The sequence below is a fragment of the Amblyomma maculatum genome, chromosome 6 (genome assembly GCF_055883805.1).
Source record: "Amblyomma maculatum isolate TAMU_Amacu chromosome 6, ASM5588380v1, whole genome shotgun sequence".
Classification (NCBI taxonomy): Eukaryota; Metazoa; Arthropoda; class Arachnida; order Ixodida; family Ixodidae; genus Amblyomma; species Amblyomma maculatum.
In genome coordinates, this window is record NC_139349.1 from 54,987,442 (window position 1) to 55,001,020 (window position 13,579).

The 13,579-nt window shown below is 44.7% G+C and overlaps 1 protein-coding gene across 3 annotated transcripts in view; it reads right to left on the reverse strand.

Moving 5' to 3' along the window:
• Positions 1–13,579, reverse strand: part of LOC146185778 (uncharacterized) — a 122,884-nt gene that overhangs the window by 6,098 nt on the left and 103,207 nt on the right. For all 3 annotated transcript variants that reach the window (XM_084606702.1, XM_084606701.1, XM_084606703.1), the window contains 2 exons: positions 9,865–11,250; positions 6,710–7,394 (listed from right to left, as the gene is read on the reverse strand). In XM_084606702.1, the coding sequence (XP_084462828.1) occupies positions 6,710–7,394; positions 9,865–11,250 (2,071 nt within the window). The remainder of the gene's footprint in view (positions 1–6,709; positions 7,395–9,864; positions 11,251–13,579) is intronic.

Below are 13,579 nucleotides of genomic sequence, written 5' to 3' on the forward strand. Positions count from 1 at the left end.
CTTGAACGACACTGCAATAAGCGTAGTGGTCGCACAAGAGCCTCATTCTAAGTTTACACAAGGCTTCGCGCGTGCGCCCATTACTCCGAAGCCATGTTGGAATCGGCACGCCACTGCATATACTGCAGCATCCTACGTTCCCCACATTTCGGACAGGTACTAGGAAAAAATTTGCGCCCTCTAAGTAACAATTTCTCTGGGAATGTTAATCATCTTTTCACCTCAAGTGCATTTACTTTGCTGCAGTGCTCCAAAGATGTGACCTCACCGCATGCACTGGCATCGTACTGTCACTACAAAACTGGAGGCGCTTCCCAATGCCTCCTGCTTTTTATCCATTCATGGGTACTGTCCTTGTTTTCTTGAACCCACATGCAAATACCCACCAGCTCCCGCCCACTGCCTCTTGAACAAACTATTTGTGGCGCTACTGCCAGACCATAATCTTGGGCAATTTTTGGAGCACCCAAGAACAAAGAGCACCCGAGAACAAATAATGGCGCATTTTGGAGCAACATCCCCCTTTAGGAGCATTCTGGAGCAAATGTGCTCTATTTCTAAACGTGACTTGCCAACAAGCAGCCAATTATGAACACGTAATTATCCTGCGAAGAAAATGAATCCCGTAAACACCGTAAAAATTCCAAGGGAAGGAAAGCGTAGCAGGGGGCGGCAGAAAGTTAGGTGGGCGGATGAGATTAAGAAGTTCGCAGGGGTCAAGTGGAGGCAGCTAGCACAGAACCGGGTTAAGTGGAGAAATATGGGAGAGGCCTTCGCCCTGCAGTGGGTATAATCAGGCTGATGATGATGATGATGAAACACCTAAACACTTGAAGGAAATCCCTTGCGAAGGGTACTTTGGGAACTATTTTTAAGCACTATATACACGTTGATACTTGGACAATGTATGATAACTAATATGAGTGACGCATGCCTGATAATTTGCAAAACATTTGTTCGCATTAAAACCGTGTTCTCAGCCAGCCTTCCCACATGTCAGGAACACCCATGTACTAGCACCGAGTGCAAGGAGTATCTTCAGTCAAATGTGACGCAGCACGACAGAAGCCTAATACTCGGAAAGATCTCGACGACCCTACTTATGAGGTATATACACCCCTTGTTTTTCTGAAGGCACCCCTTGATTAGATTTTTTTAAGCTAATAACTACTAAAAATTACCACTTCCTCAATACCCCACTTCCACTCAGTTTCAATTACTGGGCGCTGCGGGCACGTCAACGCGCGGCGACCGCTCTCCGAAAACTGGCCAGCTCTGGCGCACTGAGGTGTTGACATGCACTTGATTTATATCGTGGCTCTTGATAAAGTTATATCGTTACAGTAAGGCCAGCTCACGCAACCGAAAGCGCGAAAACGAAACTATACTACAAAAACACGTAAGCAGCACTTTATAAGGTGTAGTTTTGAGAGGTGTCACTGGGGCATTTCTCTCCTGTTGTGCGCTGTTTCCAAGTCTTCCATCGCTTGAAAGGCGGAATTTACAGACATGCGTACGATTAAAGCGGCCGCTGCGAAATGGCCCACCGTACGCGTACCGTAGCTATCTCTGCTCCCTGCGCCACAGCTTCCCTTACACCGTGTGGGGACACATGAATTCCCTGTCCCATTGTAACGGCAGCGCATAATGATCCCGCGAGATTACGCGCGCGCTGTTAGGGAGTATGGTGAGAGTAGGGTACACCGGCCGCACCCACTGTCTCCCAAGATAGGGAGCCTACATGTTGCGCCGCGGCACCCTCCCAGTCTCCCGCAGCATCGCCGCCGCGGCTTTCCCTTTCTCCTCCAGGAATAGCCGGGGGACCTGTCCACAGTCCGAGATGAGCGCGCCTCCCGCGATTTCCTCGGATCTTTCAGCAGGTTCAGACTTTCTGCCGAAAAGATCAGCGGCGTCACCTGAATCACCCGGTCATCGTACGCACTTACCTCCAAGAGCCGTGAGCGCGAAAACACGCGTGGTGAGCAGAACGTTCCTCTCCCCTTTTCGCGTGCGCTTCCCGTTTTGGTGGTTTTATTTCACCCCGTAAGCGTGCGGGACGTTCACTCGCTATGGCGGTTGTATTTTAGTGCCGTTTTTTGCCGTGTACTTGGCCAGAATCCGCCACAGTAGCGATTTCTTGCACCGCTGGCTTGGGGTCACAGCTCTGACTAATTAGGGCTGGCACGCTTAGTCTAGAAGGCGACTTCCGCATTTAGCCCTTTGGAACACTATTACAAGAGTAACCCCCATAACCGACAGTGCTGAAAGCTGCTCCTGAAGATTGAGGTCCATCGATCGTAAGATCTTCTAAATGCAGAACAATCGCGAATGGCATTCGCAATTAACAGCCGCAAAGTGTTGCAAATGATAGAAAAGCATGTTGCACTTGCAAGATGTAAAAGAAAATATGGCAGGAAAAAACTTGCGACTTTTTAAGTTAGCTCTCAATAGGCTATGGCTGCTCCAACGCGCAAACGTGCTCTGCATATGTCGAAAAAAACCAGATCAGAATTGTGGAATTCCCACTGTTAAATACCGTCATATATAAGCACTCTTTGGTGTAGTTAACGTAGTAGTGAAGGCACTGAAAGCAGTTTGTCCCCTTGGCCAGCCTGCTTTATATCCAGGCATATGTTTCGCTGGTGCAAGATGGTCTCAGCGCTAGCCATTTACATCGTGCCCTCAAATTCCTACCCTATTCTACACTTTCCGTCGAAGCCAGAATAAGCACCCCAGAGTCATCTACCCAGCGACTCGACAAAAATGCCAAAGAAGCAATTACACCCATATATGGTAAGGCGGACGATCACTACGGTCGGCATATGCCCTTCAAAGCAGACCCTCCAGCCAATGGCGTTGACTGATATTCATAGCGTCGTGGTTAATCCCTTTGCACCTTCTGGCGTTACATATATCGGAGGGGTCTCACCGGTTCGAAGGGATTAACAACTACTTATCAGCGATGTCGTGACAATTAGTCGATGCCACTGCCTAAGGGGGGCTCCAGGGGTGTTTCCAGCTTCGTTATCGAGTTGTATCTCCAATCACAAATGCTTCACTATTCTGCTTATGCAGTTTCTTTTAAGCTGCGGCATGCATCGAGAAAGCTTAAGAGAGAGAGAGAGAGAGACCCTTTAATGAAGAACAGAGATTTTAGCCGGCGTTTAAATTTCGCTGACATGCTTATGCGTCATGACGAGCCCATGGCCACCATCCACATGCCGTTGTTTCGCTTCATCCACAGCAGTGCGGCTGGCATAGCCCGAACCCGGCAGCGGCGGCCGCATTTTGCTGGAGTCGAAACGCACAAGGCGCCCGTGTGCTGCACTTTACCTGTACATATTAAAGGTATCTAGGTGATCTAAATTAATCCGAAAACTTCCACTGTATACGACTTCACACGTAGCCTGAGTTACTTTGTAACGTTGTCAGCCATACCGAACCGAAGTGCAGTTCACACTTGAAAATTTTAAACGGAGCTTTCAAATGGTCCCATAAGCACAACAGATTTTCCAATTGCATTTTGTTTTAATTTTTTTTTCATCACGAAGAGAGACACTCACTTGAAAACGGGTGAAACAGAATATGAAAAAAGAATGAAAAGGAAACACAGGCAAAAATAAGCAACTCGAAAAGAACTGACCAACTGGAAAATTTCTAATTGGCACTAAATAGAAAATGTCCAATCATAAATTAGCACATAATGGATCTATTGAAACTTGACCAATGCCAGCCATTAGGTCTCAGTGTAGACCTATTATATGCTAGGTTATATTACACCTAGCAGACTTTCACAAAAAGTACTTTTACATTAATGTATGCAAACTGCAATATTAAGGTGCAATAGGAAAAGCCCAATTTTTGAAGTTTACACTCACCTTAATCTGTGAATATCTTTAAATGGAAAGCATGCACATGCATTCACAGAAATCAAGCAGTCATGCATAACACTCAAGGAATATCTGTATTATATCAGACACTGCTAACATAAGCTAAATGCATACCCACAAAGTGCATACTTGCTTCCACTTATATAATCCCACATATGCGGCTCTCATACCAGACGTAGTGATGCGCTGTCAGTTCAGTGCAGTTATGTAGTTTAACTTGAACGGCAAAAAAGTGCGAATTGCATACACAATTTAGAAGATTAAGGTCTGAAACGCTCTTAATAAAGAAACCATATTAATTTTGCAGTGCTTTCCAAATATGCAAGCGTTCACACGGATATTATGTACATGCAGGCAGACCAGTTGGACCTATTTGCAATACCAAGTGATTCCAATTTGCAAGCCCAGTTGGATTCAGTCGGTTTCAACCATCACTGAATTGCAACCAACTGGGCTCATACCAATTTGCAAGTCCAAATGGACTCAATGGGTTATCTCTTCTGCCTCAATTCTGACCATTTGGAAGAACATTCCAACCGGTCCCAAATTATTACAGTTTATTCTTACTGGCGATTCCAATTGGAGTCAGTTGCTTCTAACAAATGGCAGTGATGCAAATGGAAAATACGTTATGCCTATGGAACCAATTCGTTTCCAAGCGTTGAGCTAATTAGTGTGGTTCACATTTCAGGGTGGTCACTTTTTGCGATTATCACAATACTAAGGCATGCATTAAATTGCATCAAAATATTAAATAGTTTTAAAGGAAAAAAATAGCATAATAGCTGTCTCTTCCAGGTGGCAACCTGAAGGAATGTGAAGTATCTGGGATTTAACGTTTCTGAAGCAACCTGATCGGGCTATGAGGGCTGCGGCAGTGGAGATCTCTGGATTAATTTAGACATCCTGGGGACCTTTAGAATGCATTGACATTGTACAACAAATGGGTGCCTTTTGCATTTCGCTTCTGCCAAAACGTATCCCAGAAACACCAAGCTCAATCATCAGGACCTTGAGGCTCGCGCCTATGATGCAGAGCAAGACTGTGAGGTGCACGAAGATGTGGGTCCCGAAAGGTAACTCAATAAAATTGTTAAGCAGTCACCCAATCAGCTATTGCTCACATTTTCCGAGCACCGCATGGTTCTTTTTTCTTTTACTTTTGTTTGAGCCTAGCTCTGCCGCCTCGATGAAAATAATGTTCTTCCTGTGGCACACACACACACTGCCACAACATCTATGCCTCTGCCAGGTGTTCGCAGAAGCGTGAGGGTGACAACCTTAATGCTTGACACGAATTCGGCGGACTAGCAAAACAGCACCAAGCTTGTTCTCAACAGCAGGGGCCGTGCCACCTGCAGCAGAAGTGCCATCATGCGATTCATGAAGAAAGGACGTGCCAAATTGCCCTTTTGCTCAAGGCAGGCCCATGGTCTCTTGCCAATATAGCTACGCGATAAGGCAAGCATAGGCACAGAGCGGGCTGCTGGCCAACATTTTCTCTACTGTACAGAAAGCCCCAATGACTCGAGATGAGCGTTCTGATAGAACAAAATAAAACCGTTTTTCCTTTACCCAGAAGTTAATGAGGTCTGCTTTTCAAGCACATCAAGCAACAAACAACAATGGCACTTTATATACTAAATCTTAATTTGTCCCAAAACCCATTGGCACACTGTCCTGCTTTCGCGGAGAATCCCTTTGCAGCATGGCTTTTGCCTCCTAGAAACACCCACAAGCCAAAAGCCCCGACAAATATTTTCACAGAGGCTGTGTATGATACAGCCTGTATTTACATCACACCCCTTTATGCTATTCAATGGCAGCGGCTATGCAAAAACCACCTTAAGCCACCTACGGCACCATATATGCCAGAACTAGGTGTTCCTTAAACTACTGAACAGAAAAATAGTAGCGAAATGAAAGGATTTTTATAACGTACATGTAAAGGAAGCCAACAACCACTGAGACCAAGGAAAGCATGCATAGGGGATTTTATTTTATTTGAGTTATTTACCAAATGAAAATAAGCAGTGTAATATCATTTTGTGCCTAAAAGGCAACTGATTAAAAAATTAGAAGAAAATGCAACCTCGTTGCTGGCAGTGGGATCCCACTGATGGCATGTGGCTGCATTTCCTGCTATTAACTAATCAGTTTTTCTCTCGTCGACTTAAATCTATTACACCATATAAATTTCCCACTTGGGAAAAAATCAGTTCTGTTTTGCCTTCCTTGGCTTTGGTGGCTGCTGGTTTCATTCATATGCATGACATAACAAATCCCTCATTTCCTCACCCTTAATTATCTGCTTGTACACACTGGAAAACTGTGCATTGGATACTTTTTTTCCTCACGCTCATTGTCAAAATAGAAAGCAGGACTTACAGCAAGGCCCCTGTCCCAACGACAGTGTGGACAATATGTAGTGTGCCCATACAGGACCACGAAGCGCAGTTGCAATGGTCATAGCACAGCACCAGGATAGCCAACATTCATAGCCCTTCAATCCTATCGCCTTTAAAAAAATGTTCCCATGCAGCCACTTCAGATGGTTGTGAGAGGCGTAGGGTCAATCTTCCAGGTGTTCAGAGGTTTTACAATGAGTACCAGATAACAGCTTTCCCCTGGACTGGTGCTTGGCTCCTCTAGGGTCAGCAAATGCCAGCATCGACGACCCCCTCCCTTTATCCAAGCTGCCGTTGCGCTGTAATTCCATCCCCCTTATATCGTCACCGATTCTCCGATTCTACCTTCACTCCACTCGGGATGAAAAGCGAGTTGCTCAAATCGTCCATCTACTACATTCTGTCTCTTACCTGACTGTGGAATTTTCGTAGCCGCTGAGCCAGAGCTTGACGCAGCAGTTTGGTGTCCATCTGCTTGAGCAAAGTCAGACTGTCCTGGAGCCGCCGCAGCCTGCTGTTGCTGGAGCTGTAAAGGTTTGACTGCCACCGGCGGTTTGGTAACACTTTTCTTCTTTCCATATATGTACTCGTGTAGGGACGGCGCTGGTGCGGAGTGAGCGAAACCACAGCAATGGCCGGCCGGCTTCTTGCCGCCTGCAGCAGCAACACCTTGGTGCTGCTGCTGACAACACGTCTGCAATGATGCCACTTCACCGATGTTCCCTGTTGCACCTCGGCTGTTCACTGTCTGCAATGATAATGTACTAGGTGGCTCTGAACGAGTACATAGCAGTGGAGTAGACGCATCAGATGCACTTGGCACTGTGTCCACTGGGTACTCTGTGGACTGCACTTCCATTCTTGAATGCCGATCTGGCCCTCCTTCCTCCACAATACTAGATGGGCCTGGAAATGACCTCTGTGGGATGCTCGAAGGCCTTGAGGCAATGCTAATTGATGCATCTCTTCTGGACGGCCTGGCGAAGGTGGCCTTGACAGGAATACCACTGCCCTTGCTCATGCTACCAACAGTGAAACTTGATTGGCTGTGGCTTGAACTTGTGCAGGCTTCATTGTGGTCGGCCTCAGTCACCTCCTAAGCACAAACACATACAGAATCATAAATGTGACATAAAGAAAAGTCGAGCATGAAATCATCAGCTCTGCAGGCATCATGCAAATCAGTAGACTACCATGTCTATTGTAATGCAAGCCAAGAGCAGTGGTTATATCTTCTCTGCTTCATGCATACAATGGTGCCATATTGCTAGGAGAGCCTTAATTCACTGTTTGAAGAATGAAGGCAGGTTAAGCAACTTCGATAATTTTTACGTAAAACTGAGTTGCGATTGTGTCGCATTCCTCGGTGTCTTCTGTCTCTGACACAATGAACCCCTGTTAAAAATAACAAGCAGAACTATTTTTAAAAAATTAAAAAAGCAATTAGAAACCAAAACTCTGTTCATGGCCAGAAATGACGTTCTAGTTCACAAACTGAAGAAATTGCATACATTATTGGGAAAACAGCCTTGGGCATGGCTGAAATAGTGATATGAAATGGCACTCAGTTTATAAGATGCCTGAGATGGCCTAATACAAGCCTCACAATTTGTTGTTCATGCAGGGAAAGGGCGATGATGTGGGATTAATGCTTGACATCGCAAATGCAGTGTTGCCCGCAGCAATTTCCTGAACTAAATACAGTATTTTAAAATCAACTTGCACTGGAATGATTTACCACACAGCTACCAATTTTGGTGCAATGAATCAGGACGGATATGAGAAGCTACCGTATAAGCTTCATTAAAATATGTGATTGTCAAAAACAAAACACGGTTGCCTTTACAGGTGAATGTTGCCTGCATCACCAAGTCAGGAGCAAAGCTTTCCATGGGACAGTTGGTTGATCATACTGGGGAATACTGCGCTACTTGATAGACAGGGACAAGTGAAAGACGACACACGAATGAAGCGCATATATATATTTTGCGCTGCATTCGTGTGTCGTCTTTCACTTGTCCCTGTCTATCAAGTAGGGCAGTATTCCCCAGTCAGGAGCAAAGCTTTCCATGGGCACATAAGGTACTTCTTCCACTGAAAACAGTTTGGGACACCTCGAAGACCAGGAGGTTCACTAAATCAAGATAAAACTAATACCCTAAACTTCATCCACAGGCACTTCCCTTCCCTGCCATGTAACATATATCACTAAGTATATGAACTAAATAAAACACTATAATGCCTCCTTGCCACTTCACAGTATATATCCAAAACGAACTACATCTCGACAACATTCTCTGCTAAAACAGTGCAACAGACCTAGGAATTGTGGCACAAACTAGCAGGACGGTCAGCTATGGAAACTTTTGAATCACCCTTCCTTCTGTGACGTCTTTGATGTGGTCAGATGCCTATGTCGCAGCTTAAACCATCGGCCTTAAGATGAATGTTTTTTAAAGAGTTATAAAAGCCTTTTTCCACAACCTTGCACAACCAAACATAGCTCTTTGTGGCAGAAAACTTCATGCCAATAGTTCTTACAGGTGTTGCAATGAAGATTATAAAAGCTTTGGCACCTGAAAAACCTTTGCAGTTTTAACTCAGTTATATATTTCCTATAAGTAACAACAAATTTATTACAAGTGAAACACCATTTCAGTGCTCAGCAAAGCATGCACATATATAGGCACCTTTTTGTTGCCCACAATTGTATAATAAATTCTCATTAATTCGGCCTTTGAGAGACCAGAAAAGTGTTCGAATAAACAAAAAAAGTCAAATTATCAAGTGGGTCTCAAAAGACTGCCAAAAACTGTTTGCATCACAGTAATTTTTATCAGATGAACACGTGCATGATGGTATTTAAGATGAAACCCAATTAAGAACGACGGCTTTCTGTTTCGTCAGGTGCTGCTTTGCGCATGCTCTCGAGAACATTGAATTTCTCCAAAATTGTAAAGGCCTCTGCTACTCTTTTCATAATGTGATGAAATAGCAGTGACATCTCTTCGCAAAGTGGCCCCTTTCAGTTACCGAAGTCGGAATGAACAGTTACTGTGATCGGAATGAACCGGTGAGAGCCCACCCATGTCCAAATTAACAAGCATTTGATGCCGTAGACATACATGAGCATAGGATCGCACACCTAATTCGGATCACCCAAATTTCCAGATTAACGAAAGTCGAATTAACAAGATTTTACTGCATTATCTGTGCAAAAGCTGGTGTAGAAGTATTGCTGAAGCAATACTGCGCTGCAATATGCACTGAAAAACATGTCACGCAAATGTACATGTGGCTGCGAAATTTCTCAGAATGCGAATGTCGCAAAAAGAAAAAAGAAAACCTAACTTTTGACAGTCAAGTTATATATCTGAAATAGCAGTGAGCAGCCTCAAGTAGCCCGTCTGATTGCATCAACATTTGCATCAATTCCAAGCTCTGTTGTTAAGGCCACGAAGAAATTCCGCTACTCTACAAAATGACCTTAGCTCTAAAAATTTATATCGCACATTTGTGCACACTAACAATGTCTCCATGGATTTCCTGATTAACTTTACACTCACATTTTCATCCTCTCGAGGAGGGGGTGACAAAATGTCTTCATCAGAGAGGCACTCATCTTCCTCCTTATCTTCAGCCTCTAGTTCTTGCTTAGGTGCAGAGGAAACAACCATATCTGATATGTCTTCCAAGCTTCCAAGGTCAGTTAAGATCACCATATCGTTGGCACATTGAACATGCAGACCTCTCAAAGATGTCTGTGGGCTCTGCGCCCTTTCAAAAATTTTTTGGATCTCCCGAACTTCTCTATGACTCCTTTCAAGAGGCTTCACGCCATACACGTGCCTGTGATTAGCAGTGTCTGCGCAACCTTTAGAAGCATCTATCTCCAAGTCGTCGTCTTCTTCCTCCTCCTCAATTTCATCTTCCTCATCTTCTTCAAGACTGTCATCAAGCCTTTTCTCCACTCGTCCATTAGAACCCAGCCACAGTGGGCGCTCCAACACACCGTTCTGATGACTTAGGCCAGCTGCCTGGTTCGAAGGCTCTTCCATATCATTTCCGTTCAAAGCCTCAGCATCTTCTTCTTCTAAGCTATGGTGGGGAAAATAGGGATTCACGAGTGCCAGATTCAGGTTGCCAAAATCCCCACCTCGCCCGTATCGTTCCAGAAGCTGCCTTCCTCGACGCCGTTGCCTGGAGAAGACAGACTGCGGGGGTCTCAAGTGTGTCGGCTCTGACTGTGTGCTACCAATGCTGTCACGGCTGTCCGAGCGGGGTACGTCCCTGTCACCTCCGATGCTGTGGTACATTCTACCTGGGAGGTATGTGTGGAACCGCTCCAGCACGTCCGGCTGATGAAAGTCAAAGCCGAACCGTGGCTCCCCAGTGGGACTCGCACGGGGGCTGTCAATGTTGTCGCAAGTCTCGGACAGACTGGCATCGAGCTCAGTCTCCAACGCCTTCCGCTTCCGCACAGCCAGCGAGGGCAAACTGTCATTGTCGTTATCGTCCCTGTTGTTGTTACAGCCATCACAGTCGGCCAGCTTTAGCTCTGCTGCGGCTGTGAGCAGGTTCTTCAGAGCCGCCGAGCTTCCCATGGCGATCATCTTGTGCTTGGAATGGACGAGGTTCCTCAACATGGACACAGCGCCCATCTCCCACAGGGTGCGCTGGTCCTGGGCACAATGGGCAGACAGGTTCCACAGTGTGCCGCATGCATTGCTCACAACGGTCAGGCTGGGTGACTTCAGCTGCTTGAGAAGGATCTGCAGGCAGTTGTGCACCCTTAGCGTCTGCCGATGTTGCTCCTGTAGTGCAACGTAGCTGGACACGTTCCTTAGTATACCGCCACCGTTCTCGACAACAGCCAGCGTCTTGGATGGACTTCGGTAGGTCAACGTACCAACGAGAAAGGCCAGCGCCCCTTCTACGTTGCAAATGTCCACCTGCAGTCACCGGGAAAAGAAAGAAAATATATAACAGTAGTTAAGAAATACACAGGTGAGTCAATATTTTCTTCATCTTGCTCTCGTGATTTGTTTTCAATGGTGGTGTGCGAATATGCGAACAGAATATGAGGAAAGATGCCTTCAAATATCAAATATCAGTTTAAATAGGAAAAGTTTTGGAGATGGATAAATAGCCAAATGTCATTACCTGTATACAAAAAAAAAAGAACATGATGGACACAAAAACGTTTGCTGTTTGCATAACAGTATGTTTAATCTGGTCACACAGAATGTGCAACAATACAATCCATGACTTGGCATAGTATAACTAGAGGCTAAAAATACCACGTGATTATTAGTAAAACGTCATTAATTCAAACTTCAAGGAACAAAGTCAACTCCTGAAATGGCCCCACCCTGCCTTCTGAAGAAAGGTGCCAAAATGCAGTGAAGCCCTGTGAAGAGGTTCTGTTGTAAAAATAGCAAAGAGTCGGTCGGTAGCATGCAGTTTCGGAGTACTTCAAGAACACTGTGGACGCAAGCGACCAAAAATGCATGTTGCCGTAAGGAACAGCGAAACTCCTAATCACTGTGGGCAGGCATAGCAACCGCAAATACAACAGTACAATAGCAAGCTGGCATAGCAAATGAAAATACGTCAGGCTGCTTTTTTTGTTTGTTTGTTTGTTTTGTTGCGAAAGCAATACTACACCAGGTGCAACCGCTCGTCACTGTGTGCCGTGTCCGTGGTCCCCGAGCTGGTGCTGCGATGCGCAGGAGCTGCCAACTCGGGTCGCTTCTTTCATATAGGAGGGTGATATCAAAATCAGCCTACCACAACCATTTGCATTCTCGTTACCACTACGACACGCTGTCACGTCCATACGGTTTGGTCAAAGCGTGACTTTATATGTGGGCTGGTAGCTTACGCTCTCGCGTCATACCCTTAAAGGATGAGTTTAAGTGTCCTCAATAATGTAGCACCTTACACTGCTAGGGCATGATAGGAGAATAATGTAGCAGGCAAAAGAAGCTTCCGCCGTTGCTTTCGCAACTCAACTAGGGTAAATCAGAGCTAGACCATAACTAATTTTGTTTTTATGTCTTAAGAACAGTGGCTTTCTTGCTATTGTCATGCCTGCCATTATGCGCCCTTAAGATTTGTGCGAGTTACAATGCACCATGCAATAGGTGAGATTTTTACGTGATCTCGTGTCCTGCTAGTGACATCCAGGGCAGTATATTTTGAGAGTCTCAACCTTTTGGACAGGAGACATACGAGAATTTGTGTGGTTTGGTCACGTTCTGGCTACTGCGAAGATTGAGCCAGAGCTCCGTTGCTGCGAAGAGCAGGCTGACCACATGATTCTTCACCCTCTGGTTGAACCCAATGATAACATGTCAACCTAGCTCTCAGAAGCATACACTTCCGCTAATTTTCACCTTCTGGTTGTCTCATTTAACTTTCCCATACTCTTTAAGTTACGACAGCAATATCTTCTACAAGCAAAGCTCCGTGTACTACCATGCGTGCAATCACTTGTAAAGAAACAGTTCATACTGGCAAAAACAGCAAAACAAAAACTCTAAGTGAGTCATGGCCACATAGATTTGCCACATAAAATCGTCAAAAAAACGTCAAAATTCATCGAAAATAATATTTACCAAAAAATTACCGAAACTTGCATTTTGGAATGAATATCAAGAACATTCTCAAAATAATTCTTAAATTATAATCAATTCTACAAAAAAATGAATAACAGATACTACAGTCACTGAGTAAGCAATAAAAATGGGGGTTGGACTTTCTAGTTCTTACTCCGTCACTGAGTTTTATCTTGCCTTTTTGTAGGCTTCAGCATCCAAATTAATGCAATTAATGCACAGACAGCCATTAATTACTTGTAAAGCCCTTTCATCTGTAATTGCAGAATCAAATGCTGCTACCAATAGATAGAAAGAGACAGAAGGTAACTGATGGAACTGTTGAACAAAAATATACACAAGGATGTGGATTTTTGGAAGATGGGTTGCAGCGCTAGATGGATGCAGAAGGTGGGCACCACACAGTCTGTGAGTGCAAGTTCTATTCGATAAGCTAGCTGCAGCACTCATGTCAGGAATACTGATCTCTTTCAGTTAAAACTAAATTTCAAAAATTGAATTCGACATACTTTATTTCATTTGTTTTTTCTAGCTTTAACAGGAAAGTGCAATCTCTAGATATAAGGCAGATCTTGTGCAAGAGGAACAGCGAAGCAGAGTGCAAATGACAACAACATAATTGCACTGAATGTCGCTAGAATAGTTGTTGTTGTTTTGTTTT